The 18,430-nt window shown below is 36.8% G+C and overlaps 3 protein-coding genes across 7 annotated transcripts; 2 read left to right on the forward strand and 1 right to left on the reverse strand.

The window, feature by feature from the left end:
• The first annotated feature begins 1,635 nt into the window (after positions 1-1,635).
• Positions 1,636-3,691, forward strand: LOC101900492 (tRNA (guanine(10)-N2)-methyltransferase homolog). Its single transcript, XM_005182495.4, has 6 exons — positions 1,636-1,925; positions 1,988-2,050; positions 2,111-2,503; positions 2,564-2,966; positions 3,034-3,232; positions 3,291-3,691. The coding sequence occupies exons 1-6, from the start codon at positions 1,848-1,850 to the stop codon at positions 3,649-3,651; spliced, it is 1,497 nt and encodes a 498-aa protein (XP_005182552.1). The 5' UTR covers positions 1,636-1,847; the 3' UTR covers positions 3,652-3,691.
• Positions 3,663-5,010, reverse strand: LOC101898315 (putative lipoyltransferase 2, mitochondrial). Of its 2 annotated transcripts, none has more exons than XM_059126720.1 (2): positions 4,887-5,010; positions 3,663-4,798 (listed from the first exon to the last, which is right to left on the reverse strand). In XM_059126720.1, the coding sequence occupies exon 2, from the start codon at positions 4,454-4,456 to the stop codon at positions 3,755-3,757; it is 702 nt and encodes a 233-aa protein (XP_058982703.1). In that variant the 5' UTR covers positions 4,457-4,798; positions 4,887-5,010; the 3' UTR covers positions 3,663-3,754. The 2 variants fall into 2 exon arrangements, with proteins under 2 accessions (XP_058982703.1, XP_058982702.1); XM_059126719.1 differs by having other exon boundaries at positions 4,883-4,997.
• Positions 5,011-8,336: 3,326 nt separating this feature from the next.
• LOC131804169 (uncharacterized) lies at positions 8,337-18,427 on the forward strand. 4 transcript variants are annotated; one of them, XR_009342931.1, is made up of 6 exons: positions 8,344-8,617; positions 8,687-9,839; positions 9,903-10,430; positions 10,808-10,914; positions 17,973-18,041; positions 18,111-18,214. XR_009342931.1 is itself a non-coding variant. In XM_059126652.1 (5 exons), exons 2-5 carry the CDS (start codon positions 10,139-10,141, stop codon positions 18,376-18,378), a joined length of 489 nt encoding a protein of 162 aa, XP_058982635.1. In that variant the 5' UTR covers positions 9,087-9,839; positions 9,903-10,138; the 3' UTR covers positions 18,379-18,427. The 4 variants fall into 4 exon arrangements, 1 of the variants encoding a protein (XP_058982635.1); XR_009342930.1 differs by having other exon boundaries at positions 8,347-8,617; positions 9,903-10,435; XM_059126652.1 differs by lacking the exon at positions 8,344-8,617 and having other exon boundaries at positions 9,087-9,839; positions 9,903-10,183; positions 18,111-18,427.
• Positions 18,428-18,430: the final 3 nt, after the last annotated feature.

Below are 18,430 nucleotides of genomic sequence, written 5' to 3' on the forward strand. Positions count from 1 at the left end.
ATAACCAGTGCTGCATTTTTCTGTAATCTAATTTTCTGTAATCATATAACACCATTTGTGGATATACATTGAAATCACAAACAACGAGTACATAAAAAGCTTGAAGTCATGGCTATGCATATTAATGTTAAACTATAATGGAAAACACAGACAGGATTTTAGTGCGGCTCTGTAATCCCTTTATGAAATGTCACAAAATATGCCTAGCCATGACTTCAAGCTTTTTATGTACTTCCACCTTTCGTTCAACAAAGCGACGTACAACGCGCAAAGTTTCAGGCTCCGAAGCTACAAATTGTTGGCTTTGTTTTTAAATTTTGATTCGACTTAAAGGCATTATCAGATGGAATGGTTTATACCATGGCACAAGGTACAAGGGGGTAAAACAACTGCTGTGCTGCTATCTGTCAAAATTGAGCTTGGAAACAAAATTGTCAAAATTGTGCTTGGATATCATAAAGAGAAAATCGGTTATCGTAGTAAAAACTTTTACATTCTTGCAGTTTTGGAACAGACCAATTTTGTTGGCAAACATGTTGGGATGTGCCAAAATTGAAGAATCCAATGTTTATTTTGCATTTTATGAGTGTGATTGTCCGAGGAGTAGTCCGATCTATCCAATATTTATACTAATCCTGGAGTGGTTAAAAATGTTGGGATGTGTTTTGAGATTATTCAAAAATATGACCCATTTTAAAGGAGGAGAAATCCGATATGTGTCATTTCAGCACCTTACCGAGCACTAATACAAATATTATGCAAGCCACACACGATACAACTGGTTGTACAACTTGAAGAGTACTCAAATTGTGTGTTTCTATCACAAACGATACAACTTAGTGTACAACTTCTTTGTACAACTTCACTTTTCGTAGAGATTATTTGAGTTAAGATGGCATCGGAAAAAAATTCATGTTCTATAATTGAATCAATAGCTTTTATTTATAATTAATTTTTGAAATTCCATTTTATAAATTCAATTTCCTTTTCATATACATTAAAATTACACATTTGATTGGATTTCGTATTGTTTTAATGTGCGAAACAATGGTGTTGCCTCTTCAAAAATAAAAACAAAATGAAATTGTATGCGACATGCCCACAAACGTTACAATCGGTTGGCACAACATGCCAAATATCAAAAAATTTTGATTTTTCATACAACCGAGACACAACTTCGTACAACCGGGCCACAAACGATACAACCTTGAATAAAAGCTCTCTCAGTTGTACAACAAGTTGTAAGGTGTGTGACAACGTCTCATTGTCAAGTCAGAGATGGTAGAAAAATACGGGTAGATACATCAACTCTTGGGAACATTGGAATGTCGAAAAATTTTAAATGTTTTTCAAAAATAAATAGATTTTTTTTATTTTTTATACGACGTCATTCGGAGGTTATTATAATTTGCGTGTATCAAAATTTTTTACAAATTTAAATAATTTTTCATTCAACATTTTCAAATCCAAAATTTTGTTTGACAGTTCATTGTCCCAGCAACTGTGTCGATGCGTCTACCTGCAAGTATGTCAAGTTTCTGTTTTTGTTTTCATTTACATCTTTATCGTGTTTTTTCTATTCGTTTTTGTACGTGTCACATTTTCTGTATTTTACTTTGTCAAATTTCACTGCATAGAAAACGGGCACCCATCCCTGATTTTTGTATGTGCCATGTATGTCAATTTTCTGTTTTTGTTTTCATTTACATCTTTATCGCGTTGTTTCTTTTTGTTTTTGTACGTGTCGCACGTGAAAGTCCTTTTGATTCCGGCAACCTTTCCCCTCAATTAGGGTTTTAAGAGTATCGCTTCAAAGTCAAAAAAAGGTTTAAGTATTTCAGGGGAATATGGTTTTAAAAATGACGCAGAACTGGAAGCGCTATATTTTATGGTTTGCACAGGAGCATGTCGATTTCCGCCAAGCGGTAAGTAAAGCTACACTCGTCTATTACTCCTCGATTGAAGAAATCCTTTTCATTGTTTTTAGGAATTTAATTCACTAGTCAAATTATTCAACATAGAATATCACCAAGTTTCTGCAGATTCCTTGGTAAGTATACAACATTTATTATGCACAAGCAATTCATTGGAATTAAGTTTATTTTTCTAGAATCCGTTTTGGATTGTTGACCTCCCCAATGATAGCTCTGCTTTGCAGATTGCCTCCAGGTCTATTGGTTTAAGAGCAATATTTGAGCTATGGTCTCATGGAAATGATTACAATTCATTCCATAAACAACTAAGGAGTTATGTGCAGGAAAATAACAATGCGATAAAATGTTATTTTAAGGAAGATTGCAGTTTCAAAATCACTGTAGAGACATACAACAAACACTTCTCACAAAAGGAGAAAATACAGAAAATTGAAACAATGGACTATTTGCCTTTGGAGGGTAGTGTTGATCTTAAAACACCTCAAGTTGAATGGTGGTATATTGAATTTTGGGGTTTAGATCCCACACAAGTTCCTGAAGAGCCAGAAGATATACTATTCGGCAGATGGGTAAGCATAAAGAGAATGTTTCTGGGATAGTTATAATAACAGAGCCAATTGTATTTTCAGCTGTGCAATGGCCAAAGACATTTGGTGAAAGAAATGTCTTTGAAAAAACGCAAATTTATTGGCAACACATCCATGGATGCACAATTAAGTTTAATTATGGCAAACCAAGCTTTAGTTAAACCCGGCGATCTGGTATTCGATCCATTTGTTGGTACAGGTTCTCTTTTAGTTAGTGCCGCAAAATTTGGCGGTTACGTTCTAGGAGCTGATATCGATTTTATGATGCTCCATGCACGTGCTCGACCGAGTCGTATAACGCAAAAAGTTCGTGAAAAGGATGAAAGTATAAGAGCTAATTTAAAACAGTATAATTGTCATGATCGTTACATGGACGTGGTGGTGGCCGATTTTTCAAATCCTCTATGGACAGACACACTTAAATTCGACAGCATCATAACTGATCGTAAGTTTAGTGGCATAAAATTTGTGATGTACTACATTTAAAAAAATTAATTCTACATCATTTTTAGCTCCATATGGCATTCGTGAATCTACAGAAAAAGTAGAAACAAAAACAAATGTTAAACAGACAACCAAAAATTCAGACGTGCCTCATTATCCATCTACATCTCACTATGCTCTACAGCATCTGTACAAAGATTTGCTGGTATTTGCAGCTAAACATTTAACACTTGGTGGACGATTGGTTTGCTGGTTACCATTTCATAAGTAGGTAGATATTATTTGCTGCTGCTCAAACAAACTTATTATATTATTACATTTATAGAGATGATTATTCCGACAAAATGATACCACGACATTCAAATTTACATTTAGTAGCAAATTCTGAGCAACCATTGAGTGGTCATACTGCAAGACGTTTGCTAACTTATGAAAAACATTCAGAACCGCCGGGCACTGACGATGATTTGGAAGTGATAGTAGACAAATCGTTAACGTTGGATTTCCGGGAGCGTTACTTCGATAACGCTCTGGAAAGCAGAACTGAACGGCGTTTGCGTAAAGCAGAACAAAGAGAAATTGGTCGTTTGGAGGCACTAAAGCGTGGTAAAATTGCTGTCGATGGACGCGAAAAGAAGTGCAATTTAAACAAAGCCAGGTTTAGTAGCACAAATGCTGACGAATAATAAAGGATGTAAACATTTATAACATGATACTTTATTAAAATGTTGACTTTGGTTTCATTTACATATATACATTTCGGGAAATTGTGTGTAAGTAGCCTTAAAGCTAAGGACTTAAAGCCCTTTGCAAGAGATCTCTATTGGTATACTCTATGGTATCACATTGAAAGACTTTGGCAAAAGTATCAACTAGCTTTTGTGATGTTTCCTCTATTGATACATTTCGCTTTAGTTCTTCACTTAGTGACGTAACCCCTTTTCCTTCAATACCACATGGAACAATGTGATCAAACCATTTTAAATCTGTACAACAATTGAAACCGATGCCATGTGTAGTGACATATCTTGAACCATGCACTCCAATTGCACATATTTTACGATCGTTTACCCATATACCAGTATCCTGAGTAGTTGATGCATTCATAATGCCCATTTCCTTGCAGGTCTCAATAACCATTTGTTCAAGTGTAGCAACATACCATCGCATACTGGCCTTAAATTGCTTTAGATGTAGCAATGGATATGCGACAAGTTGTCCAGGCCCGTGAAATGTTATAAGGCCACCTCTATTTGTCTTATAAAAATCAGCTCCCAATTTTTTCAAACGTTCTTCGTCTTCTGTTGTATATCCCTTGGTTCGAATTCCAATCGTATAGACGGGCTCGAACTCCTGCAATATCAAGTAGTTTCGAAATTCCCCAAATGGTTCGTTCGGTTGACTAGTTAGAAATTTCTGCAACTGCAAGCCCTGTTGGTATTTTATACGACCCGCTCTGACTACGCTAATTAATGGCTTTATTTTAACCATTTTGTAGTTTCCGTTGGATAATTTTAGTATTTTTTTGTTAAAATGGCTTCCATAAACAATTTAGATGAACATAGTACGGCACGGTGCCTTTGGGGCGTTTGGAGTCAATATCCGTGCCAGGGAATCCGTCCTCCAAGAAAAAATACTTTCCTGGAATCAGGGTACAAATAAATACAGCTGGAAAAATATTCTCGAGTTGCTGGAGACACATATATGGCTTTTCTATCCATGGACCATTAATTGGAGGTTATGTTGGCGGTCGGGTTTTGTTTATTGTTTTTTTAGTCTTTTAAATCACGCACAATCTCAAATCACACATATACACATTTGTTCTATTTGTTTCTAAATTATTTATATATAAATTTTTATACGAAATTAAATAATTAATTAATAAATTAATAAATTAAAATCAATTGAATGAATTACCAACCGACGCCACCGAGAAAAGAAAAAGAAGTAACGAACAAAGGACACTACAATATGGCAACACTGAAAAGAAAGACAGCACAGAGAGAAAATCGAAATAAAGATGGAATCAAAACAAAACGGCCGACAACACAAAAGGAATCAAAACAAAACGGCCGACAACACAAAAGGAATCAAAACAAAACGGCCGACAACACAAAAGGAATCAAAACAAAACGGCCGACAACACAGCAACAGATGTTTAAGATATGGGTTATCATTTTACGTGTGGCTAGAGGAGATAAACGTTCGATGCTTTATTTATTGCGTCAATATCGATATATCGTTTTCATCAGAAATCGAAATAGATACATGAGGGTCACACACAAAAGTTGCAGAACAATGTTCTCATATATGGAAAACTTGTAGGCAAACAAAGGAACACACGGTACTGTTCAGATGTTTGAAAACTGAAAATTCTTACCAGTCTTAAACATTAAACTAGAGGTTAATAAAAAGAACATGAAACATGCCCAAAAAAGGAAGGAAAATAAAAAAGTCTTAGCTAAACTCAATGCCATACCATTTATGCAAAATATATATTTCCCCTAAAAATAGTTTTTTTCCTAGTGGATATACAGCTAGGACCAACCTCTGAGAATTTCTCTCAATCTTACCTTGCCAAATTATTTTAAAGCGCATTTATACTTTTGAAGATTAGCCCCATGCCCTTGTTACATCCAGTGGGTTAATCTTGTGTGTTTAGATTATTGTTATCGAAATAATAATTTTAAACTCTACAAAGTATATATATTCTATATTCTTGATCAGAGTAAAATTCTAAGACGATTTAGCCCTGTTCGTCCGTCTGTATTTTGTAATCACGCTAGAGTTAATTTTGAACAAGACAGTCTTTAGTCTGCTAGCAGGTCAAGTTCGAAGATGTGCTATATCGATCCACGATATCATATAGCCACCATATAACGGTATCCCGATATTCGGCATTTTGAAGATTTTTGCCAAATTTTTCAATGGAATTGTCTGAAAACCCACACAAGGAGTTCCTTCAGAGTACTTTATCCTCTGAAAGACCATTGTCTATATAGGTCCACGATATCGTATAGCTCCCATATAACAGTACCTCTCTATATTCCGTATTTTGATGATTTTAGCGACATTATTCACCAGAATTGTTTCAAATTTGGTATTTGAAGTTTCCAAATGGGTACTACCATGGTACAATAAGGAGGTAGAACAGCTTCGTAAAACTACAGAAATACAGCCCTGAGGCTATGCCCGCTGCCTGTCAGAATTATTCAAAATTATAGGAAACAAATTGTTTTCATTTCAAAAATGAGTCAAATAGCGTTAAAGATGAATGAAATTCTCTCAAAATTATGATCCTAAGTGTTCAATCTTTCAATTCCATGGCAAATCTGGTTAATATAATTATTGCGGGGCGCGCATAAATAATATTAACGAGATTTACCATGGAATTGAAAGATTGAACACATTGGATCATATTTTCGAGAGTACACCCAATAATAACTCTGACTGGAAGGGGGCGTCCTGTCGTCTTTCGTGCCATTTGACTTATTTTCAAAGTGAACAAAAAATATCAAATAAATGGAAACAGCTTGTTGCATATAATTTGGAATAATTCTCATATTGTATTTAATTTTCTTAATATTGAATTGTAGTATTTTTTCTTATAAATCGTAAACAACACATATGTGGTACACTACCGGTACATTATTTTTTTAAACTTCCGCCATGTGGTACACTACGATTTTGTAGTGCTCCAGCTGCGGAACTCTACGATTTCGTAGTGCTCCGACTGCGGTACACTACGTTTTTTAGTGTTCCGACTGCGGTACAGTACGATTCTCGTTGTGCTCCGGTACAGTACCACTAAAATATTTTTTAAGGGTTGTGTTCCGGTACGGTACATTATCTTAGTGTACCACTCCACCTCGGAACGGTACAGAACACTACGGTACCATACTGTTTATTTTCGAACGCTGCTTTTTACAAATTTAAATAATTTTTCATTCAACATTTTCAATTCCAATATTGACTTGACAGTTCATTGTCCCAGCAGCTGTTTCGATGCGTGTACCTATATTCTTCTACCATGGTACTACCATGGCATAATTACAGAAGGTAGAACAAAGCTACCCCCTAAATAATTATTTTTTGTGCCTTATTCTGTCAAAACATATACACATTTTGTGTATGTGTGTGTATTGTTTTGAATAATAAATAGGGTAAGTGTGCCAGTAGTCGGCACTTTTAGGATTTTCGCATTTTTAATCGCTCACCATTCTGAGTGGAACTTTTCAATTATTACAAAGTTAATTTATTCAGATTCGAAATTTTGTATAGTTTCCGCAATAATAAATAAAGTTTTAATAACTTTTTATTAAATTTCATAAATTTGTAGTTTTATTAAAACAATGCTTTTTGCCAGTAGTCGGCACCACTTGCTAATTGTCGGTATGGCATGTTCCAACAGTCGGCATACCAATTTTTTTGTAAGAATAATTAATAATAATAATCAATTATTTCATTAAAATATAATATTTTTGTTTAGTTAAACTGATTCGACGTCTTTATTGTTCTTTTCTTAAGAATATGGACTGTTGAGGACCTTCACAGGCAAAAAATTAATTTTCATTAGAATAAATCATCTTTTCTTAGCGAAATTGTACACAAAGATAGCTGACAATATATTTGAAGTAAACAAAATATATTTATTTATAATAGTTTCATTTATTTGGGCTTAAATATAAAAAGTGCCGACTACTGCGACATGACGAACTTAGGCACACTTGTTATGTGTGCATTTGCTCGGCATACGATTAGGCCATCCGACTGTCACAGAGACTCCCAGGGCTAGGGATCTCAACCCGCCAATCGAATCCAACACACTAACATTGAAAGGGGACTTTACTACAATTGCTCTACTCTACGATATACAAAATAGGAGTCATCATACAGGGATCTCGGTGGATCGATCCCACACTCGCCCACCCTACCTGGATCCAGTATTTCCATTTCTTGCGTTTCTCTGAATCCCCTTGAGCCACACGCTTCGAATCACACACTTACTTCATACCACCTTCCCCCCAAGCTATACAAACTTAGCAACACATATTAGTATCTACTGTTTACAAAAGAATCATTTTTAATTTTATTAAAAAAAATAAGTTAGCTTTAAATATTTTCTTAATTTTTTTCTCTACTATTTTTTTTCTTACATTAAAATTGACAAACTGTATGGTATAAAAAAAAACAAATTAAGAATAATACCGGGCTTTCTTAAATCTATGGCTTTAATTACTCGGTAGAAACCAATATATTATCCTTTGCCTTGCTTTTCCCGCGCAATATTCACGCGTCTATACGAAATTACTAGCCACCTAAAAGAGCTCTCTTAACTGGCCTAATTGCCGCTAAAATTCCACGGCCTAAACTATCAGATCGAATCACAAGGACTCAAGATAATTTTACTGTAACACCTCCTAGCCTTTGAAAATAAACGCGGTATTTTTCCCTTACAGATTGATTATTACTTAAATCCTAAGAACTATAACCTATCTTATTACCAAATTTTTATACTGAATATTATAATTTTTTTTGTTACTCGAAATTTATGATTATTAACTCTTTTTTTTTTTCTTTTAGTTCCAAAAAAGGAGACAGCAAATTTTATGGACGTCACATATATATAAATATATCAAGGACAACACAACGGTACGACACCTTTTACCTGAGCAGTGATTTATAACGTTATTGATTAATTCTTCTTATCTCTCCTTCCAGTTTACGCTTCTTTCCGGAGGAAACAGATTTTGAACGCCAGGCAAACCCTCAAATGAAGCTGGACTTGTTGACTGGTCCTTTTACAATGCCGGCGTTCTGGGCGGGATCAATAACCGGCACAGCAAAAAGCTCAAAGTTGCAGCTGGCCAGTTTACAATTCAAATCCCCACACCCTCAATGTAACTTTTTTGGCTTTTTTTTCCTGTGGACAACTTGCCACTACCTTGCGTTACCAAAAAGAAAAGGCAATTTCCCGCCGTTGTGCTGACCAAAACCGGACAATTTTCGGTGCTTCCAAAAAAGGCTTGATACACCACCGGAATATTCACAATAAAAAAAAATCGCAACACACAAATTAAATTTTTCCACTTCTTCACTGCTCTCTAGCTAAGTTTCACCGGTAACGTCTTATTCTCAACTTTCTTTTCTTATGCTCGCAGCCTTTTATACCCCTCTTCTCAGTGAATCCCGCCAGACGCTCATTTTCCACGAAACACCATTTTCCTGAGCCATTTTCAATTTTCATTCCTTTTTCTTTTCAACTGTCAATAGCCATTTTTTTATTCTATTGTGAATTCTCATTTCAGCTCACCCCGGAGTAGTAGTAGGTTCCCACCTACTCAGCAATCATAGGGCTGCCTAGTCACTTCTTAGCCTGAGTCACCCTGTCATTCACTACCTTTATAATACTCTTTAACTCAACCCTGTTCGAGCCTAATTTCGTACGTAGCGAACCCTATCAAACCATTTCCGGCATTTTGATCCCATCGCCACCCAGACTACACACCCCGCAGAAATTACAAGCAAATTGAAATCTCGAAGCATCCTCACCATCCTCACTAAAAACCCAAGAAAACTGAGCAAATCCATTTGAGGACCAATTATGGGATGCACTACCAACAGAATTGGGATAATTTCTGCGGTGGTTGTGGACAGGTTTTGCCAAAAAACACGGCCCCATATATTTGTTGCCTTTTTGCGCCGCATGTGAACGGCCTGCAACAAAACTTCAACTTCGGCCACAAAATCGAGGACGGAGGTGATGTGCACGGCCGCATTACTCATTTACGTGGGGACATCCCACTCCCTGAAGGTCTCATGCCGGGCATAAGCTCCGAACAGCAGGCTGGTCAAAGCCCTCCCCCTCATGCTGGTAAATATCCCCCATCGAAATAGAACCACATAAATTAATTTATTTTTCTAATCTGTCCATCAGATCTGTGAAACATGTCTTGCTAGTTCGCCTGATAATTCTCGATCCGACACCCTGAAAATATCGTGTCACTACCAAACATCGATCGAGTTCCGAGTCCGGGAAACTCGCTGGTAATTCCCCTATAGCAGGTCAACATTTGGGAAGATCAAAAACGCTCATAAATTTTACAATACGCATTCGGTTATTTATAAAATCCCGCATTCAGTATTTCTACTAAGACAAGTTCAGAGGAACGGATGGGATTTATCGGCCCACTCCTTTGGGACCTTCACTACAAAAAGGTAAACATCCGGAACAACCCAATAATTCTACCAACCCAAGACCTTGTGTGGAGTTGGAATATATTTGTCCTCTCTGGCGGATCCACACTGGTAACACCCAACAGCTCTAAATGAAAAATTCTCCGATTTCATCAAAATTTCACACATTCTTCTTGGTTATGGATATAATCTTCAAAGTTGGAATCTATACGTACTTTGATACACAAATAATTTGATCAAATTATTGAAATCATGGTACAATAAAAAAGTAAGGTAGATCTGAAAGCTGATTACAATTTTTTTTTCCAAGTGTGCCCGACTTCTGTCATTATTGTGTATTATTTGTTTTGAAAATAAAAAAAAATATTTTCAAGGTCAATGTTTGGAAAAACGAACACTGCGTGGCCGGCGTTCAAAATATTACCCTGTTTTGTCCTGGAATTGAAGGATTAAACAGTTTTGATCACATTTTTTGAAAAAAAAATCCGTGCGTTCAATAACGCATTCAAAAAAATAACAATTATCAAAACATTTTGTCGCATACAATTTTGAAGTATTTTGACAGAAAGCGGGCATAGCCCTAGGAATGTATTTCGGTACTTTTTTGTTTGTTTTGAACATTTAATAACTTTCATTCCTTAATAGGTGGTGAAACATTTTGCATGCGGAAATATTTGTGCCTATGCCTGTCTTGTCGTCGTGGTTGCCGAAGAACGGATTTTGTATGCGGTATTTGCTGATGTGATTGATAGGTAAACAAATACCATAATCGTGGTGTCTACGTGATTGTCTGGTAGAATGTAGTTTTATGTATGTTCGCTTTTTATGTATGGGAATCTTTCATTAATTTATGCCGGAATAAACCAGATTGTGCTATTTTTATCGCCACCGGGTGTGTTTGAGTAAAATTTTTTTTTTTTTTTTCAAATTTGTATGTCGCGTAGAATATTTTGTAAAAGAAATTAGACAGCTGTGATAAACGTGAAACTAGAGTCTGATTACTTTGAATTACCCAATTAGGGGAACAGATCAGCTGATATTTTTGAACCTTAATACGAATGAATTCAGTACGAAGGTGATTTTACTATCGTATTTAGTTTCATCAGACACATTTTCTATGTTTTGTTTTGATTCATTCGATTTTGAATTAAACAATTGCTGATAAATGTGATATAGAATTGGTACCAAATGTGAAATAGTTTTTGAAAGTTATTTTAGAATTCTTTTTATAAAAATTGAATTGGGAAAGGGGATTGAACAGACTTTCTTTTCCACTTATCTTTTAAGATCTTTTGCATGACAGATTCCAATCGCCTTTCCATTTAGATCTTCGAGAGAATACATATTATTTCCTATGGGCTTTACTATACGACACTTCGTAAATTTCCGGGCAAACTTAGCATTAAAATTTTTCCCAAAATCGCTAAGAACATAGTTTCTTTTATATACCTCTTGACCCGGAGAGAAAATAATCGTACGAGCCCTTGCGTTATACCTTTTTGCGCTTTGTTGATAAGCCTGATGCATATTCTGTCTAATTTTATTTCGGATTAGTTCCATCTTGTCGTTACGATCTAAATGTATAATTTCATGGTCCGCCAATGAGTGGAGCTTCCGAGCTAATTTATAATCTGAACCATGGGTGTACATACTATGACCAAACAGCGCGAAAAATGGCGTTACACCAGTTGCAGTATGAATCGATGTTCTTAAGGCGCACTCTATGTCTGTTAGATACAGGTCCCAATCTCTGTGGTCATTTTCTAGATATGCCCTAATCGCCGCCAATACTGATTGATTGACTCTCTCAGATGCATTAGACTGCGGAGCATATGGAGCTGTTTGGATATGATTGATTCCATATGTTTCAATCATGTCTTTGAAAGTTTTAGATACGAACTGTGCCCCATTGTCGGAATGTATCGTCTCGGGTACGCCAAACTTACGAAATATATCCTCAACCATAAATTTTACCACATTGGAAGCTGTTGCCTCTTTCATTGCCTTAAGAAATGTAAATTTGCTAAAGTGGTCCACCACTATAAATATAAAGGCGTTGCCACTTTTAGACCGGGGGTATTTCCCGAGGAAGTCAACGTAGAGTTTCTGGAAGGGAAGATTTGTCACGACTTCATTTCCGATCTGAGGCTGAGTATTTTCATTGGTAGGCTTTGTCTCTTTGCAAACAGTACATTTAGACACATATTGCCTAACCTGGGATACCATTAGAGGCCAGTAATATTTTTCTCTTAAACGAAAAATGGTTTTTGATATGCCTCCGTGAGCTGACGTAGTTTTATCATGGGCTTGCTCTATTAAAGAATGGGTCAAAGACTCTGGGACCCACAATTTCCACTGAAACTCTTGTGTTTCTGGGTTATAGGACTTGTGATCTCTTTTAAATACCATATTGTCGACAATCTTTAGATCGGGGAGATTCTCCTTTTTATTTGCTATAATTTCTCTAAGCTGTTTGTACGAATCACTTTCAAACTCGGTGGTCTCGAATTCAAAAACCCGATTCATGTCTATTTCGTCGGCATTGGGTAGGCGGGATAGCATATCGGCGACAACATTTTCCTTTCCTTTTCGGTGCTCGATTTTGAAGTTAAATCCCTGAAGTTGCAATGACCAGCGAGCTAAACGACCACTGAGGTCCTTTAGACTCATCAGCCATTGTAAACTAGCGTGATCTGTTATCACGGTGAATTCCATTAGCTCCACGTAAGGACGGAAAGTTTTGATAGCCATCACCGCCGCCAAGCATTCCTTCTCTGTCACGCTATAATTTCTCTGACACTTATTGAGTTTTTTCGAATAGAAAGCGATCGGATGCTCATGTCCTTCGGCATTCAGCTGAAATAGAACAGCGCCGATGCCATATTCCGAAGCATCACATTGAATAAAAAAGGGTTTGGAAAAATCTGCGTGGCGTAACACCGGTGCGGAAGTTAAGGCCCTCTTTAAGTTTTCAAATGCCTCCTTTGCCTTTTCCGTAATTACGAATTTTGGCGATTTCTTCAGGGTATCAGTAAGGGGAGCTGAAAGTGACGCGAAGTCTTTAATAAATCTTCGGTACCATCCTGCTGTACCCAGAAAACTTCTCACTTCCCTAGCACTTTTGGGAATTCTAATTTTTCGAATTGCTTCTACTTTTTCGGGGTCAGTACGCAACATGCCTTCTCCAATAATAAATCCCAAATATCTTAACTGACGAAAACAAAATTTTGACTTGGTTAACCCGATTGTTAAATTCGCTCGGTCAAGGCAATCGGCTACTTCATTCAATAGACGAAGATGCTCGTCGAAATCACTTGAAATAATCAACAGGTCGTCCAGGTACACAAAGACATTCTCCTTGAGTCGTTGGGGAATGACTTTGTCCATCAGTCGACATAACCTTTGTGCAGCATTACACAATCCAAACGGCATCACACGGAATTGATACAATGGACGACCTGGGACCGTAAAAGCGGTGTACGGCTTGCTTTCTTCGTCTAATTCGATTTGCCAGAACGCATATTTAAGATCCACACTGCTAATGTAATGAGTTTCATCAATGCGACTTAGTATTCCTTCAATGTTTTGCAGGGGGTATGCGTCCTTGACCGTGAGCTTATTTAACTTTCGAGCATCCAGACAGAAACGATTTTTTCCGGGCTTTCGTACGATAGTTGTACGATTGCTCCAAGGGCTTTCACTTTCCTCAATAACATTAAGTGCTAACATATTATCGACTTCTTGGTACGTGATAGCTTGAACCGCTGGAGACATGGGATAGTGGCGGTCTTTAACCGGTTCCGCACCTTCCACGAGCTTAATCGAATGCTTTTCTAAACTAGTACAACCTAGCCCATTTTCTTCAAAGGTCTTGAATTTTTTTACTATGCATTTTAATCGATTCTCTTGATCATTTGTTAACTCGTGAGGGTTGAGTTTGTAGTCGGGACCCGTAGCAGTCATATCCCTGAAAACTTTTTCTATATTAATTTCAGCAGCTCCTATCACATCAGGGGCTAATTCGAATGTTCGCCAGAAGTCTATTCCAAGATATAGTTCTTGTTCCAATTGAGGACATAGATACAGTGTCATAAATTTTTCCTGCTCTTGGTATTTTATGATGGCTTTAATTTTCCCTAAAACATTATACTGTGTACCTCCGGCGGTGGTTACCCTGCTGGACATTGGTATAATTGGAATGCCAAGTTCTTCTATTATCTCTCGGCAATTTTTCCCTAACATAGTAACCGAAGCGCCGGTGTCTAGGAGCCCATTCATGATTTTTCCTTGCATACTGATTTCCGAGAAAACTCTGGGATCTGAGGCAATACCAGTCACTCTCGAAATAGTTTCTATCAAATATCTTCGCTGCTCACGCCACTTCTTGGATTTTTGTCTCAATTCAATAATTTTTTTCGGGATTACAGTAAACTCTGAGTTAAAAATTCTCTCCTTGACCTTAGCATAATTTCTTTGGCGATCTTCTAATGGAATGTAATGCCTCTGACCTGCAGAAAAATTTTTCGATTCTACACTACTCTTATCTCTAAATATATTATCGTTGTTTTTTATTAAAATTCGGACGTTTTTGGGTGCTAATTCTTCCGATTCACAGGGTTCTCTGACGGGTGTGTTTCCCCTGTTACTTCCACACCCCTTCGGGAGTTTCCCTGTTGACAGACAGGACACTTTGGGGTTACTGTGTCCGGCTTCCCACACCTATAGCAGAACAATTTCCGGACTTCTACTGGACAGTCCATAAAAACATGCCCCTTTTCTCGACAGTTCCAGCAGATCATTGGGACTCTAATTTGGCTTTGTATCCGGATAGCTGACAGCTCTTCACCAATATTCTCCTCCGGTACTTCTACAGGCTTTTCATAAATTTCATCATATATTTCATTTACTTGGCGGATAGGTCGCTGGGGGAACGTTACAGCTCTATTTTCGCGCCTAGGGAAATTTCTCTCGGCCTCAATACATTCTATTCGTAGCTGTTCAACCGACGAAATGGTCATCTGATATACATGTCGTTTTATATCTTCACGTATATTTCCCCTTAGGATCTTAATCATTTCGTACTCGTAAATAGGTTGAAGTAATCTAGATCGCAAAATTCCCATCTCGTGAAAATAACTATTGATGCTTTCATTTGGCCTTTGTTTCCTTTCTAACAAATCCCTGAGTATGTCGAATTTGGATTGTGGGGTTTGATACTGGCTTATCAGCGCTTCTTTAAGACCCACCCAATCGGTGTAAACATTACTTTGTCTATGCAGCCAATACCATTCTCTGGCTTGACCAGAAACCAGAAAGGCGAAATCCCTCAACACTTCAGACCATGGAATATTATATTGAGCCTGCATGATCTCTAACCGCTTAATAAAATCCATAACTCTTAAGCCTTTCGGGTCACCACTGAAATTTAAACCAAGTTTATCAACTCGTATTCCTAGTGGTTCCACTCTAAACGTATTCGTTATCGGGCCAGTAAATTGATCTGATAATGGAGTTTGACTAGCACTCGGAAATTGGATAATTGGTGGCATATTCCTATTTACTGCGTCATTATTATTGTTTGACGTCGGATTAGCATTACTATTTGTAATAGAATTAGAGGCTACCGTAGCCGTTGGGGGTACAATTAATTGTTTACGCACAGTGTCGGATAGTTCTCTCATGCCTTTTGATAAAGAATCTATCATTTTCTTCACATCAGATATTTCTGTTTCGACCATTTTTTTAACTTTATCTTCCAATGACTTCTGGACAGACGCTGCTTCATCTTGTACTAGTCCATGTAAGTCGGAAGTAGTTGGACCATTATTATTCAAATTATCACTCACTGTTGGCACATGATTGGTGTTCTGATCTCTTCGCATTATCGTGTCTGCTAGATCGATAAATTGCAAAGCACTCATATTCCTATCCTCATTCGCCATTTCGTCCGACCCTATTCGTCTTTGCTTGCTCTGCTCTGGAAAATAAGTCGATCGGTTTAGGTCAAAATTTTCGGGTCTGCCTCTCTTATTTCTTTTACTATTGCGGGTATTGTAGATCATGACCTATACCCAAAATTTATCTTCTCATTTGTTATCAATTGAATCTCGGAAGAAACCTTTTCTTGTAAGTAAGTTTTAAATTCAGTTAACCTTTTTTTCAAATATGAAACATCGGCAAAACAAATACTTTTTATAAATACATTCGATTACAATTACACATACAAATTTTCAAATTTGACAATTACAACATAGATCTACGGGGGAAGTGTAATTTTCAGAAGCAGTGTGTGTGTGGTTTTTTTTTATTTATTTATTTTTTTATTATTATTATTATTTTTTTTTAATAATTTTAGTGCCCTTTATGAGGTGTATGACTCTTCCCTTAGACATTCTTATTCTTCTAATAAATTATAGTGCTTTGTTAACTTCAGACCCCTGACATATCTATTACATTTCATAAATGAAAGCTCAGGGTTTTTATATGCAATACTAAGATTTTTGCATCTCTCAGATCAAAATCGCTATTGCTGCTACTCGATGTACTTATTCCTGTCTATAATTTATTTGGGTTATTTCACAAAAACAAATTTTAACAGTAGGATTCTCAATACAAATTGTTTTATTCCAGCTCGGAATTACAAGCTATTGATTACACCCTACTTAGAACAGTGGAGAAAACGTTCCCATAATATATTTGATATAGTAATATCGCACTTCGTAACCCATCTCTCTAAAGTTCGGATGCATACTAATATCACAGAATATTATTTGTCAAAAACATTTTCTTTTGTCTATTTAAAATCTACTAGCATTCTATGGCTGTGTGCGTCGATGTTACTGCACAGAGTTACTAACCTAATATCACAGTTTAACACGGCCATGTTTGAGTCGCCATTTTTGACAGTGGTATCAGGTACAATAAAGCTTTATTTTAGAATATTGGGCGCCATCTCTGTTATGTGTGCATTTGCTCGGCATACGATTAGGCCATCCGACTGTCACAGAGACTCCCAGGGCTAGGGATCTCAACCCGCCAATCGAATCCAACACACTAACATTGAAAGGGGACTTTACTACAATTGCTCTACTCTACGATATACAAAATAGGAGTCATCATACAGGGATCTCGGTGGATCGATCCCACACTCGCCCACCCTACCTGGATCCAGTATTTCCATTTCTTGCGTTTCTCTGAATCCCCTTGAGCCACACGCTTCGAATCACACACTTACTTCATACCACCTTCCCCCCAAGCTATACAAACTTAGCAACACATATTAGTATCTACTGTTTACAAAAGAATCATTTTTAATTTTATTAAAAAAAATAAGTTAGCTTTAAATATTTTCTTAATTTTTTTCTCTACTATTTTTTTTCTTACATTAAAATTGACAAACTGTATGGTATAAAAAAAAACAAATTAAGAATAATACCGGGCTTTCTTAAATCTATGGCTTTAATTACTCGGTAGAAACCAATATATTATCCTTTGCCTTGCTTTTCCCGCGCAATATTCACGCGTCTATACGAAATTACTAGCCACCTAAAAGAGCTCTCTTAACTGGCCTAATTGCCGCTAAAATTCCACGGCCTAAACTATCAGATCGAATCACAAGGACTCAAGATAATTTTACTGTAACACCTCCTAGCCTTTGAAAATAAACGCGGTATTTTTCCCTTACAGATTGATTATTACTTAAATCCTAAGAACTATAACCTATCTTATTACCAAATTTTTATACTGAATATTATAATTTTTTTTGTTACTCGAAATTTATGATTATTAACTCTTTTTTTTTTTCTTTTAGTTCCAAAAAAGGAGACAGCAAATTTTATGGACGTCACATATATATAAATATATCAAGGACAACACAACGGTACGACACCTTTTACCTGAGCAGTGATTTATAACGTTATTGATTAATTCTTCTTATCTCTCCTTCCAGTTTACGCTTCTTTCCGGAGGAAACAGATTTTGAACGCCAGGCAAACCCTCAAATGAAGCTGGACTTGTTGACTGGTCCTTTTACAATGCCGGCGTTCTGGGCGGGATCAATAACCGGCACAGCAAAAAGCTCAAAGTTGCAGCTGGCCAGTTTACAATTCAAATCCCCACACCCTCAATGTAACTTTTTTGGCTTTTTTTTCCTGTGGACAACTCGCCACTACCTTGCGTTACCAAAAAGAAAAGGCAATTTCCCGCCGTTGTGCTGACCAAAACCGGACAATTTTCGGTGCTTCCAAAAAAGGCTTGATACACCACCGG

Source organism: Musca domestica, unplaced genomic scaffold (assembly GCF_030504385.1).
Source record: "Musca domestica strain aabys unplaced genomic scaffold, Musca_domestica.polishedcontigs.V.1.1 4, whole genome shotgun sequence".
NCBI lineage: Eukaryota > Metazoa > Arthropoda > Insecta > Diptera > Muscidae > Musca > Musca domestica.